The sequence below is a fragment of the Mus pahari genome, chromosome 2 (genome assembly GCF_900095145.1).
Source record: "Mus pahari chromosome 2, PAHARI_EIJ_v1.1, whole genome shotgun sequence".
NCBI lineage: Eukaryota > Metazoa > Chordata > Mammalia > Rodentia > Muridae > Mus > Mus pahari.
Window position 1 is genome coordinate 100,822,258 of NC_034591.1, and position 14,208 is coordinate 100,836,465.

General features: G+C 48.0%; 1 protein-coding gene across 4 annotated transcripts; it reads left to right on the top strand.

The window, feature by feature from the left end:
* The first annotated feature begins 4,562 nt into the window (after positions 1-4,562).
* Positions 4,563-12,924, top strand: Nagk (N-acetylglucosamine kinase). 4 transcript variants are annotated; one of them, XM_021190596.1, is made up of 10 exons: positions 4,563-4,784; positions 6,212-6,296; positions 6,447-6,545; positions 7,222-7,363; positions 8,209-8,319; positions 8,926-9,038; positions 9,973-10,060; positions 10,748-10,845; positions 11,149-11,227; positions 11,917-12,204. In XM_021190596.1, the coding sequence occupies exons 1-10, from the start codon at positions 4,756-4,758 to the stop codon at positions 12,102-12,104; spliced, it is 1,032 nt and encodes a 343-aa protein (XP_021046255.1). In that variant the 5' UTR covers positions 4,563-4,755; the 3' UTR covers positions 12,105-12,204. The 4 variants fall into 4 exon arrangements, with proteins under 4 accessions (XP_021046255.1, XP_021046256.1, XP_029390749.1 ...); XM_021190597.2 differs by having other exon boundaries at positions 4,665-4,876; XM_029534888.1 differs by lacking the exon at positions 4,563-4,784 and adding an exon at positions 4,902-4,962.
* Positions 12,925-14,208: the final 1,284 nt, after the last annotated feature.

A 14,208-nucleotide genomic window follows, 5' to 3' on the forward strand; every position in this document is an offset into this window, starting at 1 on the left:
CAGGATCTAGAGGAAGAAGTGGGAGGGTGCTATCCTCGTGTCCCCTGTGCAGGCCCACCTTTGTCCATTTTCCTTAGGCCTTGGGGCTCCAACAATCACCTTCTTGTCCAGAATAGCTCCCCAGCAGCTGATGGTTCAGCCAAAACCAAACAGAAACAAACAGAAAGGTCCTGACGTGGGGCCTCAGTGTGAGGTTTCTGGGTAGTTGAGAAGTTCATTGCCTTTGGTTCATTTTTATACCAGTGATGCAATGTGATCAGCTGCCCTACACACCAGCCCACCCCAGGAGGCACTGTACTCTAGAACTCTGAGCCAAAACAGGCCTGTTCTTCCTTATGGGTTCCAGTCTGTCCTCCAAGAACCAACCCTTCTTTTATTTTCTAGTTACCAGGTAGAAGCCTACTTACTGCCAGGGCTTCCCACCTCTTTGACTATATTAATGGAAGGGCTGTGCTCTCTCCTATACCCCCAAATAGCAGAGGAACAGCCTGAGCCCAGCCTGGAACTCTGCCTGTGGCTCCCGTTCTCTGTTCCACCTCCTAATTTCCTTGCTTCTCTTTTGCCTTTGCTTGTCCCCTTGCTTCAAGCTCCTCCCTCCTGTTTGTCCTGCTCTATGGAACCTACCAGACTTTTCTAAAGTACAGAGCTGTGGCCACACTTATACTGGAAACCTTCACAGTGAGATGCAAGTGAGACCTCCAGGGCCTGCCTCATGTCCTGCTCTGCTTCCTCCATTCACAGTTTTGCCTTTTATTCCCCCCCACCCCCATCCCAGATCTTTCATCAGTCTGAAAACCATCTTTATCATGGAACTTGCTCGCTTCTTCTGTTAGCATTTACCATGCCTCTTGTCATGGCACTCTCTTCTAGTCTCTTGGCACTTCCAAAACGACTGCAGCATCCAGATGTGAGGTCAGCACTGGAAACAGCACTGCATAACAGCAGATGTGACCACACCCACCAACTAGATCAATGTAATCTGCTAAGGAAGGACCGTGGAGCAGGAGTCCTCTGCTCTCTTGCTGTGAGTAAATTTGACATTCAAAGTATTTTCCACTGTCCCTCTTCCCACTCTCCCTCATCTACCTCTTCTGCAGTGAAGGCCTCCCTGGGGGTCACAGGGACATGGGAGAGAAGCCAACAGCTGAGGCTTGCAGATCCTTTTCAAGAACATTACTAATCTTGTGGGTGTCACGGGAACAGCTGTTGAGATGTTGCAAACTGAGGGCAGAAGGGCATTAGACCTTTACAGAGCCACTTAAGGGCAAGCAAACACCTTCCACCGCAGCACCTTTATTGCCCCAGCCTTGTAACCTCAGACATCAGTAACAAGTATCTAGCATTTGTGTGAGTGGAGGCTAATTGCTTTGACTTCACAGTGCAATTTTCCTCCTTGTAATATGTCTAGAATCTCTTGTAATTTCTCAGTTTTTAGCATGATAAACAAAGGCACGGAAGAAGCATTAAAGAATTGTGAACATGGACTGAGGGTGTAGCTTTTGTGGTACAACTTGTCTAGCATATGCAAAGCTCTAGGTTCAGACACCAGTACCACCAACAAAACAATACCACAAAAGAATTATGTGCCATGGGGATCGTTCTTATCAGCCTTTGAGTCTATGTGCTATTTTAAGTTACTAGAGCTAATATATGTTTCATTAACATGGGCAACACACTGACTTTGAAACAATGTGGTCAGGACATCAGAAGACCCAGAACAGTTGCTGTAACATAGCGTAAATCACAAAGATGAGTCACATGTGTGGTTTACATTTGTCTAACTTAAAAGCTAAAAGGACTGGCAAAACCAATTTGAATGATACGAAAACTTAACTCACTATGTCCCAAATGTTTTATGAATTCTAATATGGAATTCATATAAAAGTTAATATTTATTCTATGTTTTTATTACTAAGCCTGTGCATTTCTTATTTTTTATTTTTTTTATTTATTATTATTATTATTTATTTATTTTTTTTTTTTTGGTTTTTCAAGACAGGGTTTCTCGGTATAGCCCTGGCTAACCTGGAACTCACTTGGTAGACCAGGCTGGCCTCGAACTCAGAAATCCGCCTGCCTCTGCCTCCCAAGTGCTGGGATTAAAGGCCTGCGCCACCAGGCCCGGCTTTTTTTTTTTTTTAATTTTTAATGACAGAAACAAAAATATACCTAAAAGTGAAGTGTCTGGGAAACCCATTTGTTCTTCCTTGTCTTGTACGGCTCCTCACACTGACCTTGGGCTCCTGCCTGGCCTTGCATTTTAAAGCTGGATCTCTAAACATAGCCTGTTGACAACAGTTTTGTCCAAGGGGCTCTCGACCGAGTACCTCGTGGGCATGAAGGGGCTGTAGTTATAAACTTTAACAAAGAACTTGATCTTGGATCTCTTAGCAAATTTCTTCTTGCCCGTGGAAGCTGTCACTTTTAGGGGAAAGCAGTCAATTCCAGCCACCAGGGCGTGGCTGTAAGATGGTATGAGGTGCCATCATCAATGTTGATGACAGCTTTGTGTCCGGAGTAGCATCTAGCCAGGACCAGTACACTTTCCTGGGTTTCATGAACTTGCCTCTTTCGACATTGAGCAGCCGGTACCCAGCAGAAAGGAAAACAGGACACTAGCCTGTGCATTTTTAAAGTGCAGAAGAGTACATGTGGATATAAATACAATTAGCTACTGGGTCGGGGATGTAGTTCGGTTGGTAGATAGGTTGGCTACAGTATAGAAAACACTGGGATCAGTTACCAGCATTACATAAGTCAGGCATGGTGGAAATTACCTGTAATTCCAGCACTTGGGAAGTTGAGGCAGGAGGATATGAAGTTCAATGGTCTACATAGGGAGGTTGAGATGAGCCTGGGCCACATGAGCTCTGACTGAGTCTCTAGGGGTTTGAAATCTTTTTTTATGTTTAATTTTAATTGATTTGTGCATGTACTAATGGAGAATGCCCAAGGAGGCCAGAAGACAGAGTTGAATCCCCTGGGGCTGGAGTGACAGGATTTGAGTCACCTGATGTAGGTCCTGGGAACACACCTCCAGTCCTTTGCAAGAGCAGCAGGTACTATTACCCTCTGAGCCATGTCTTGGCCCTGAGGTTTCTCATCTTCATTGTGGAGGGGAGAACTGGCAGCGATTACAGTAATTCTCATCCAAATTCAGAAGTCAATCTTGTCTTTAAACCAAACTTTCTCTCTTGTGTTCCTTTCTAAACAAGCAATGCAAAGCTGGGAGGGCAGTGTGGTCCTTTCATCGGAGCATTTCAGGGGTGGAGACAGAAAGACTGGGATTCAAGGACAGCCTCAGGCACCTCAGAAGTGTAGGGCCAATCCTGGTGACTTGCAATCTCATTACAAAAAGATCGAAACAACAAAAGCACATCAGTGCTGTCACAAATGGGTCCCCAGACTCATTATGCCAGTGCAAAAAGGAAATTTTCCATCAGAATTCACCTACAACATCACATTCCTGCCAAAACTTCTGTTCAGTTAAAATCCTACAGAATTAGCTTTGATTTTAAAGATATTGGAGGAAGCATTTTCCAGCTCTGGTGTGCTGTGAAATGGAAATGTCTCACTTCCCTCTAGTTTCTCTATCAGGCAATAGTATTATTTCTATTCTTGAATTATTTGGTGCTTTACTGACTCAAATAGGTAAGAAAGGAGGTAAAGAGTTCATTCACTCCGGAACCATAGAAGGCAAGCCTACACTAAAACATCCTAGCAGGGGCAGGGGAATCAGGAGTTTAAGGTCATCCTCAGCCAGAGTATGAGGTGAGTTTGGGATATATGAGGCTCTGTGTGCCACCTTCCCAACTGTTTACATCAAAACACAACCGGACCCAATTAGCTGACAGGGAAAGAGGATCCCAGTTCAAGATTTCTCCACAGGAGGCAGGCACAGAGGTCCGAGGTTGGACAGCGGCACGCTAGCCCCATAGAGACATTTCTCAAAGAAATGTCAAGAGCAGTAGACAGTCCTGCTGTTGAGGAGGCACGCAGGAGTCACTCTTCCACAGGACCTAAATGTTCCACTGCACAGTTTAGAGTTGAGCAGGTGGTGGCTAGAAGGTGAAATATGGTCTGTTTGTGCCAGTTTTTAGCATGCTGAACCAGCATTGCATTTCATGCCAGTCTGGGTTATACAGACGAGATACAGTCCAGAAAGAACAGAGTTGGACTCAGATTGTAGAGCGCTTGCCTGACGTACATGAAACCCTGAGCTCTATCCTCACCATCGCACAAACCTCAGCTGACAGCAGCCTGGGGCCTCACTGAGACCTGCTCAGCGTACTCAGCACAAGGTAGAGTGCGCGCTCGTGAGCCAGGGTGGGGTGGGGTGGGGTGGCGTAGATGGAGGACGTGGTCTGGACCTTGGCTCCCGCCCTGGTCCTCAGACACATCCGCCAGACCTCTGAGCTTGCCTCCAAAAGCCTCTGCGCGTGCGCACCCCACAGTTAAGCGCGCATCTGCCAGCAGCTTCCAGCTGGCCCTCAGCAGCCCTCAGTTCCTTCACACAGCCTCCCAGGAGCCTCAGCTGGGGTTCCGCCTCCTCCCGAAGCAGGCACTTGAACAGCGGGCTAGAAGAAGCCGAAGGGAAAGGCTGGGCGCGACAGCACCGGGCAGAGAGGACGTAGCATCCACACCCTACGCAAACGCGTCGTGGTCACATGACAAGGGGCGGTGCCCGCGTGGGCGGGAGCGAAGTCACCGCTAGGGTGGAGGTTGCTACGGCGGACCAGCGGTGGCAACGGTAGTATGGCCGCGCTTTATGGTGGCGTGGAAGGGTGAGCGCAGGATCGGCCGGAGGCTGTCTGTCCGGGAGCGGCGGGTCAGGGGGCGGCGGCCCACACCATGCCCGGTGCCTTTGTGCTCCACGGTGCGACCACGCCCCTCCCGGCCACCACCTTTTCGCTACAGGGCTCTTGTGTCAACCTGGAGAGTTGTGCAGAGCTGGGGGGTCAGGTGGGAAGTGGCCGGTCGCGGGTGGACGTGGGAAAAAGGCGGAAGCTGAGACTGAGATTCATGTCCAAGGGAACCCGGGAGTTAAGCAGCTGTCACCAGAGCACTGTCTTGTCTTGGTGCTCGGGACCCTCCACTGCTGTCGGTCCCGAACGCACTTGGTTCTATATTCTACTTAGAAGCTGGTCTGTTTGACTTTGGGAAGTAGCTCTACTAAGCATGGCTTTGGGTGAGACGTCTGCCCTCTCTGGGCTTCAGTTGCCACATATGTAAGGCAAGGACAAGAGTGAGCAAGATGGTGGTTTATCCGGTCCCCTGCGCGTGACAAGCATTTTGTAGAACTGGGTGTGTCAAATCAGGACATGATAGGAAGATTTGGTATCCTAGCTGCTGCTCGCTGCTGATTTACCCGGAAGACTCTTCCTGTGAATTGCTAAAGTGGATGACCCCTGGCTTTATTCGTGACACCTTGCAAGGAAAAACCCTCAGCACAGTGTAGGAGTTTGCACTTAGCCTTGTTATATTCATATGGAAGGTAGAACTTATTTTCCCCAGTTTGTCAAGAAATTAATTTGGATTTTTAGTCTACTGTCTCATGCATTAATATCCCCTCAGATGTACCCTTTTAGTTGGATCAAGTCTTTATTGTCTATTACATTACAAGAAGTATTGATCAGTAGGACATCCACCACATATCATCCTTCTAAACTACCACTTACCCCAGGGATTTAACTCAGGAGGGCTTAGTTGCTGAAGGCAGTATGAGTTTCTCCCTGCCTGGTGATAATTTCTCACAGGTGTCCTGAAGGCCCTGGTGTCAGAAGACCTCAAAGTAACCCTTCGCTGTTGTGAGAGGGCTGCTTATGCTCTCTGATGTATTTACCATAAGTTGTTTGGGCCATGCTCAAGATAGGTTAGGAGGACAGGTAATCACTCTGGAGCCAGTGGAGCTCATGAGAAGCTAAACAATTGAATACACTCCTGATTCAGAGCAGTCTTTACTAACTAGGGCTTACTAATGTGTGGAGAAGCCCTGCATGAGACAAACTAGTTTGGTGATGTGTAAGTGGGACCTTGCAGAGGAAGTAGGCCCTACCAGGCGAGTGTAGCAGGCACTAAGAGGCAGCTTTTGGAGTAGAGGTTGGGCTTGTGAAGCAGTCTTTGCCCTAGACTTTTGTAAGAGACTACTATGCAAGCTTGGCTCTCTGGTGGCTGTGTGGGTCAGGACTGAGTGCCCTCTTGTGTTTTGTAGGGGAGGCACACGGTCCAAAGTCCTTTTACTTTCTGAGAATGGGCAGATCCTGGCAGAAGCAGATGGACTGAGCACAAACCATTGGGTAAAAAAAGCCATCCTGAGGGGACCAGAGAACTTGGCCTTCGTGTACTGTTCCACTCCTATAGAGGTCGTGTCTGGGTCTCTTAGTAGCTGGCAGGGGCAGCACAGATCCTGCAAGCCTTTCTAACTCCTCCTTTCCTCTTGGGGCTAGCTGATTGGCACAGACCAGTGTGTGGAAAGGATCAATGAGATGGTGGACAGGGCCAAACAGAAGGCTGGAGTGGATCCTCTGGTACCCCTTCGAAGCCTGGTGAGTCAGCTGAAGCCTGGGCCATCAGTATTGCTCAGGCAGGTGGCCAGTAGGACTACTCGAGCTTCATGACGAGAGAAAAGGTCTCTAGGGCCAGAGCCTTTGCTCTTGTCCATTCTTGTGGTTTCAGTAATAATCTATAAGCTGAGGATGGGGCTCCAGAGACCCACTGGTACCTTGATTTGAATCTCAGCTTTGCCACTCAACTTAGTGGACCTTAATTCACTCACCTTCCCTATGCCTCAGTTTCCTCGTTTTGCAAAGACAGATACTAAGAGTTGTTGAGAAAGTGAGATAATGTGATTCGAGCACCCTCTAGCCTGAAGGGCTCTTTAAATATTAGCTCTTTTCTCTCCCCGGCTGCTGTGGCTCTGGCTTCTTACCAGATATGCAAGGGAGCTATACAGGCATAGCAGGTCCCATGCATGTCAAGCCAAGCTGATTTCTTCACATCCCCTCACCTTGTTCTTTTGTCTGTGTCTTCATTCCTCCTCCCTTTCCTAGGCCAGGCTGTTCCTGCAGGCATGGCCTTCTAAGGGCTTATTGTGGGTGAAGGGGCTAGATTAGGTGAGCTAAGACCAGATGGGTGTCAGGAAGAGAGGTGTTAAGGAAGGAGCTGGTCTGGGGCTCCTCCCTCCTTTCCTTGCTCAGCTTCTTTCTCTCCCTCGTGGCCTAGGGCCTGTCCCTGAGTGGTGGGGAGCAGGAGGATGCAGTGAGGCTCCTGATTGAGGAGTTGAGGCACCGATTCCCCAGCCTGAGTGAAAACTACTTAATCACCACGGATGCAGCAGGTTCCATCGCCACAGCTACACCAGATGGTGAGGATGTGAAGGGAGGAGTGTGGCTGAGAATGAGCTCTCTTAGTGGGAAAGCCCCTTACCTATGGCTGGCAAAACTTACCTTATTAACATCTGGCAGGCAGCAGTTGTTATTCTGTCCCAGCTGCCCTTTCCTGGGCATAATAATACCCTTGCTAGAACAGGGACAAGGGGACAGAGGAGGAAGGAGGGCAGGAAAAGTATCTGTGTGAAGCAAGGGGTGGAATCTCTGGGGAGCAGAAGCCGAGGTTACTGAGTTGAAAGTGTGGGACTCTGTGCTATCCCAGAGTGCTGGTATATAGCTGAGTCTCACCAGGCATGTCAGTGCACACCTTTAATCTAACGCTCAGGAGACAGAGGCAGGCAGATTACTGCAAGTTCAAGGGCAGCCTGTCCTACATAAATAAGTCCTAGGCCAGCCAGGGCTACCTTATGAGACCTCAAACATGAAACTGGCCTACACTCTGGTTTGACAGCTCTCCCATCTTTGAAAAGTTGTGGGTTTTACTTCCTTCATGTAGGAGTGGGGGAGTCACTATCTGTATGATTGATGGTGCTAATGGTCACTGTAAGAACAGGGAGGATCTGCCATAATCTCTAGCATTAGGTACTCAGTAAAGTCAAGATCATTTGAAGTCGGCTGGCTGGGAGCCATGTTCTCTTGAATTGCTGCAGACTTGTTCTTCCTCTATCCCCTAGACAGGAAGCGAGTAGGCTACTTGTTCTAGGAGGTTGGGTGGTGATTCCTCCACTGTGGGGCTGGTTTCTGTCCTGTCTTTCGCAGTGGGAAGCTGCTGCTCTATTCGGGCCCTTGGCCACACTGAGCCCCCATGCCCTCTCCCCAGGTGGGATTGTGCTCATCTCTGGCACAGGCTCCAACTGTAGGCTTATCAACCCTGATGGCTCCGAGAGTGGCTGTGGTGGCTGGGGCCACATGATGGGAGACGAGGGCTCAGGTGAGTACACATAGGGCCTGCTCTCTTGGTCACTAAACAGGTATCCCTAAATAGCTCCTAAACCTGTTGCAGAGTACAGGATAATATTGGGAAAGTCACAGATTTACCATCTTGCTCCTTATTAGCCTTTCATGCCTAGGATATGTGTCATGGCACAGTGGTGTAGCCTACCTCTGTTGACTTTTAGAGACCCAAGAGAATGATTGAAACTGAAGGTTAAGGCCATAGCTGTCCAGAAACTCCCTGCTAATGGGAAAGGGGTCTGGGGTCTAGAAACACTTCTCACGGACACTACTTTTGGGGCAGCATGTATATATTTCTTTGGTGGTTTTTAGGTCTAGCTCATGCTGTGACTGCAGCTGTGTGTGACAGCTCACCACCCTTGTCTTTGAATGGGAGCCAGCACGACAAGTTCACTTACTCAGTCTTCCTACAGCTTTCCCTTGCCTGGGTCTGTCAAACAGTTGGTCAAAAGCCTTCTTCCCCTACTGGGAACCACTGACTGACTGATCAGTGGAGTTCTAACTAGTCTTGAGCTGAGAGCTGTTCTTGGTGAGGAGACTGCCTCTGTGATTGGCTGTCTTCTTTGCCTTCTGCTCCTGGCAGCCTACTGGATTGCACACCAAGCTGTGAAAATTGTGTTTGACTCTATCGACAACCTGGAGGCAGCTCCTCATGATATTGGCCATGTCAAGCAGGCCATGTTCGACTATTTCAAGGTACTTCCTACCATACAGTCATGTACACCTAGTTTTAGGACACTGGGGTCTTTGATGAAGAGGCTGCAGGAGAGGAAGATTAAGGTCTCCAGGTGGGTCAGAATAGCAGGGTGAAGTGGTGGATAAGGACAGGATTCAGTGTGGGCAGTGTGTTCAGACAAGTGTGACTTCCACGTCATCTTAGGAATTTAGTCATTTTTGCAAACATTTAAGCAAAGCCAAATGAGAAAAGAATATTAAAACAGTAATGTTTTTATAGATACTGTACTCAGGAGAATCTCTGTGCTCTTGGGGACTCAGAAGGGTCACATGTGTTAAGTTGGTGGTAGAAGACGGCAGTTTGGGAGATGAATCAATCTCCTGGCTGCATCACTTCTCAGAACCTTTGGTTTGTTACTTTGAGCAGGGACTGTATGAGAGCGCTGCTCTTTAACTGAAGCTATCTTTTCAATGTATTTGATCTTGAGGGAAACTACTCAATTGAGAAATCTCAAATTTCCATAAATTTTTTTTGGGTTTTTTTGTTTTTTGTTTTTTTGTTTTTTTGAAACAGGGTCTCTCTGTATAGTACTGGCTGTCCTGGAACTCACTTTGTAGACCAGGCTGGCCTTGAACTCAGAAATCCGCCTGCCTCTGCCTCCTGAGTGCTGGGATTAAAGGCGTGCGCCACCACGCCTGGCTTTCCATAAATTTTAAAGCTTACAAAAAAAGAAAAAGTCTGGCAGTTGTGATACACACCTTTAATTGCAGTACTTCGAAGACAGAGGCAGGCAGATCTCTGAGTTCTAGGACAGCTAAGGCTACTTAGAGAAACCCTGTCTCAAAAAGAAAATAATGCCTAATTATTTTGATCATTTCAGTAGGCAAGCTAGGAAGGGCCACTCTGGGTGACAGGGGTTTTCTATTGACTGCTTGTGTCTCCTCTGTTTCTCAGGTGCCAGATCGGCTTGGAATCCTCACCCATTTGTATAGGGACTTTGATAAATCCAAGTTTGCTGGATTTTGCCAGAAAATTGCAGAAGGTACTGTAGGTGCCTGTTTGTATGTAACTTGGTTCCCCAAAGGCATGTCTAATGGGAGGGTGGAACATAGTTAAGGCTGGCCTGTGGCTGTCTCTACAAGTAACCTGGAGTCTGTGGCTCAGTTTGGAGTGATAGATAGGGCCAGGACTTAGCACTGGGTTGCCTCTCTCTCCCTGGTGGTCATGTGGCTGGTGCATTCTGCATGCCTGGGTTTGAGAACCTATTGTCCTTCGGATACATTCACAGAAGCAGGGGTTAGAAAGCTCAGGTAGCTCATTTGGGCTTTGGGAGGAGCCTGCATGTCAGCATCTTTTGAGACTTGCTCCTTTTTAACTTGGATTCCTTGGTCCAGGGCAGCCTACATGTTTTATTTCTGGGTGAGGCTGGGCGCAGCACACTGCTGAGAATGCTGGTCATCAACAGGACAATCAGCAGTCTTCTCAGATAGGGTCCCTTGACTCTTGGGGACAAACACAGTAATATAATAGTTCACCAGACCCTAGTCCTACTGCTAGCACTGGCACTGGAAGGGGAGGCATCTGGAATGGTGGGAAGAGACTTGCTCACCAATGTGGCGGCATCCATCCTAACATTAACTTGGCCTGTGCTTGCTGCCTTACCTCAGGGAGAGTGGCTAGAGTAGGCTGCTTCCTGTATTCTCCAGCCCCTTTCCACTCCCTGCCCCAGGTGCACATCAGGGAGATCCTCTTTCCAGGTACATCTTCAAGAAGGCTGGCGAGATGCTGGGCAGACATGTTGTGGCAGTATTGCCAGAGATTGACCCGGTGAGTTGACACATGACACAAAGTGGGGTCCCAAAGCTGAATGAGGTCTGAGCCTAGGGTGGTGACACTGTCCCATCGAATTCTATGTGCTTTGTTGCCTCTATATGTAGAGACTGGCTATATGGCACTGTCTTCTAGGTTCTCTATCCTTCTATTTGACCATCCCTTTCTTCTCTGCCTTGTCTCTCATGACTGTTTTCTTCCTTGCCTTTTTTTCCCCCTTCTTGAGTCCACCTTCTGCTTCACACTGGTGAGGAGTAGTGTTAAGGTTAGCCTGCAGTGTCCCATTTTCTGTTTTCCCAGGTTTTATTCCAAGGGGAACTTGGCCTCCCCATTCTGTGTGTCGGCTCAGTGTGGAAGAGCTGGGAGCTCCTGAAGGAAGGTAAGTCTGGGTGGAGACAAAAAGGATGCAACTGGAAAGGAGGGTGAAGTGGGCTTTTTTCTTTATCCACATCCTGCAACCTCCTCCTGGGGCATGTGCATGCTACGCCTGTGCTCTACTGCAGAGCTCCAGCTTCTGAGCCCCTGAAAAGACGTTCTATTCTAAATGACATATTAATCACTTTTTTAAGACTTAGCTTTATGTTATATGGATGTTTTTGTCAGCATATATGTCTGTCCTGTGCATATGGGCATGCAGGGTCCAAGAAGGCAGAAAAGGGTGTTAGCTCCTCTGGAACTTGAGTTACAGATGATTGTGAGCCATCATATGGGTGCTGGGTACTAAACCCATGTTCTCTGAAGAACAGTAAATGCCCTTAACCATGGAGCCATCTCTTCATCCCCTTAGAGTTCAGACTAGTATAATAACCTATGGTTGCACTCTTAGCTACCACTCTGGCCAGCCTCAGTTCAGCCTGTTGTAGGGTTTCCATTAGACTCTGAAACAGCTCAAGGGTTGTGAAGTTGTGTGTATTGCATGCTCCAGAGTTGAGAACCACAGGTTCCTTTGGACTGCAAGTTCCAGGACCCATAGCATCCTGGTGCTTCTGTGCTGGATGGTTGGCATATGGCGTGGCGTCTGCACTGAAGCCCCATCTGCTGGTCTTCTCTCTGCATTCTTCCCTCCAGGCTTTCTCCTGGCGCTGACACTGGGCCGAGAGCAGCAGGCACAGAACTCCTTCTCCAGCTTCACCCTGATGAAGTTGCGGCATTCTTCTGCACTGGGGGGTGCCAGCCTGGGAGCCAGGCACATTGGATACCACCTTCCCATGGACTACAGTACCAATGCCATTGCCTTCTATTCCTATACCTTCTAGAGGCTGTCCCCCTGCCCATCCAGCCAACACCGAGTGCTGGGAAACTTTCCTTTTTTAAAAACACATATGGAAGAAAATAAATGCACTTTACTCCCTCCCTGGCAGGGTGTCATCTTCCACACATTGCTGTGCATATCCTCAGCACCTCCAGCAGGTCCACCTAGCAAGCTCTCAGTTTAAAGACCCACCAGGCTCTTAGGCACGTAAGAGCCCAGCCCTCCCCATTTCCAAAGCCCTCTACATATGCTTTGGCTGCCAGAAGCTGGGACCCAAGTTTCCTCTTGGCAGTTATGATTCCTCATGACAGAGCTAAGTATGTCTAAGCCCACCTCCTGGGGAATGACCCAAGATCTATCATACCCTCTCCCAAGCTTCCCAGTGGGTTTTGGGAGACAGTACAATCCTAGTCTCAATTTTGACTTAATTTTATTTGGTAGCTGTAGGTACACAGGGCAGTTTTTCTTTTTCATGTGTGCATGAATCCCTGAGGGCCAGGTAGGCACTGCTTAACTCAGTGGCCTGCCTGCTTCTGACTGCTGCTCACTCGGCTCTGGTTATAGTGAGAGATTTCTCTCTCAGACCTTTATATCTGGGCAGCTACTGCTGCCAGCCCTGGTGGGGAGGGCCTTTCCTCTGGAGGTAATCCTTCCAGGAAAAATTCTGGCCCAGAGGCAGGGTTCTCCATCATGTCCAGATCCAGCTGGCAGCTGATTAACCAGGTATGATGTGCAACAATGCTAGTGTTTTAACCTCGGGGTTTGTTTTCTCTCTCTCCAACTCCTGCACAGCACATGTGTCCATAAGGCATAGCCAGGAAGGTGCCACCTCAGCAAGTGTGAGTTTTAAAACAGCTGGCATTTGATTTATAGAGCAAAAATTTTTAAGTAACTTTTTTCAAGTTTTAGTGGTTTTATGGAAACTGTTTTTAGTTTTTGTTTGTTTGTTTAATAATTTTATGTTTGGGTGTTTTGCCTCCAGGTGTACTGTGTGTGTGCTGAGGAACCAGAAAAAAAAAAATCAGATCCTCTGTCTGAGACTGGAGTTTCAGATGGTTGTAAGCCTCAATGTGGGTACTAGGAATGGAGCCAGGAACCCATTAAGAGCAGCCAGTGCTCTCAATTACTGAGCCATCTCTCCAGCCTTTTAAAGAAGGTTTTAAAAGCCTTGTTCCTGGAGCAACAAGCTTTTAAACACTTGCAACAGGAACCAAAATGCAGAGTCTGGACCTAGGTTTACTGGAGGTGCCAGGCAGCCAGGGCATCATCAGGCACCACTGGCTCTGCCATCTCCACTCTGGGCCTCCTTTCTCTTATGTGTGCCTCCTCTACCAGCCCTTTTCCTCTCATGTGTACAGAGGGAAACTGAGTCTGTACAACTCTTATTACCCATGGACATGACTAGAAAACCCTGGCCTGCAGTAGACAGCACAAAGTTCCTGAGAAGTCGAGGGTTATAGGAAGCCATCTGCAGTGGCTGAGATACAGCATCTCCTAAGTCCTGTGTGTAGAAGACTAGCCAAAGTGTAGGTGGATAGCCATGCTTAAGGGACTCTGACAAAATGTAGGATACTCAACAGGAAACTGCTCAACAGTTAAACAACACCTTAGAAACAAAACAACTACCCCCCCCAAACCAAACAATAACAAAAAAGCCCAGCCAAATCAAGAGATCACCAAGTATTTAACTCCACTGACATGAAACATCCAGAAAAGATGCATTAGCCAAACCAGGGCCAAGGGCCCTGCATGTGAAAAAGCTTACTGAGAAAGATAAATATGGTGGTGGTTCCAGCACTGAAGAAAGTCCCTAAACTCAGTGACTTGGACAGTAAATCTCAGGGTTCATATGGTATGCAACATGTTTTGTTTTGGGGGCTCTGTTTCCTACTTTTCAAGCATTAATTTATTTCTATTAACTTATTTATAGACAGAATCTCGCTATATAGACCTGGCTGGTCTGAACTCTTATGTTGGCCTCAAACTAGTGATCTGCCTGCCTCTGCATCCCAAGTCCTGGGGTTAAGGATGTGTACCACCCATATCTGGCTGTTTTTTGAAGGCTCACAACCTGCAGGACAAAATGCTCCTTATGTGTATTTGCAGAA

Coding starts and splice junctions, on each gene's coding strand:
- Nagk (XM_021190596.1), top strand. CDS start 4,756: ATGGCCGCGCTTTATGGTGGCGTGGAAGG. Junction 9,039..9,972: donor CCATGTTCGACTATTTCAAG/GTACTTCCTACC, acceptor TCTGTTTCTCAG/GTGCCAGATCGGCTTGGAAT. Junction 10,846..11,148: donor TATTGCCAGAGATTGACCCG/GTGAGTTGACAC, acceptor CTGTTTTCCCAG/GTTTTATTCCAAGGGGAACT.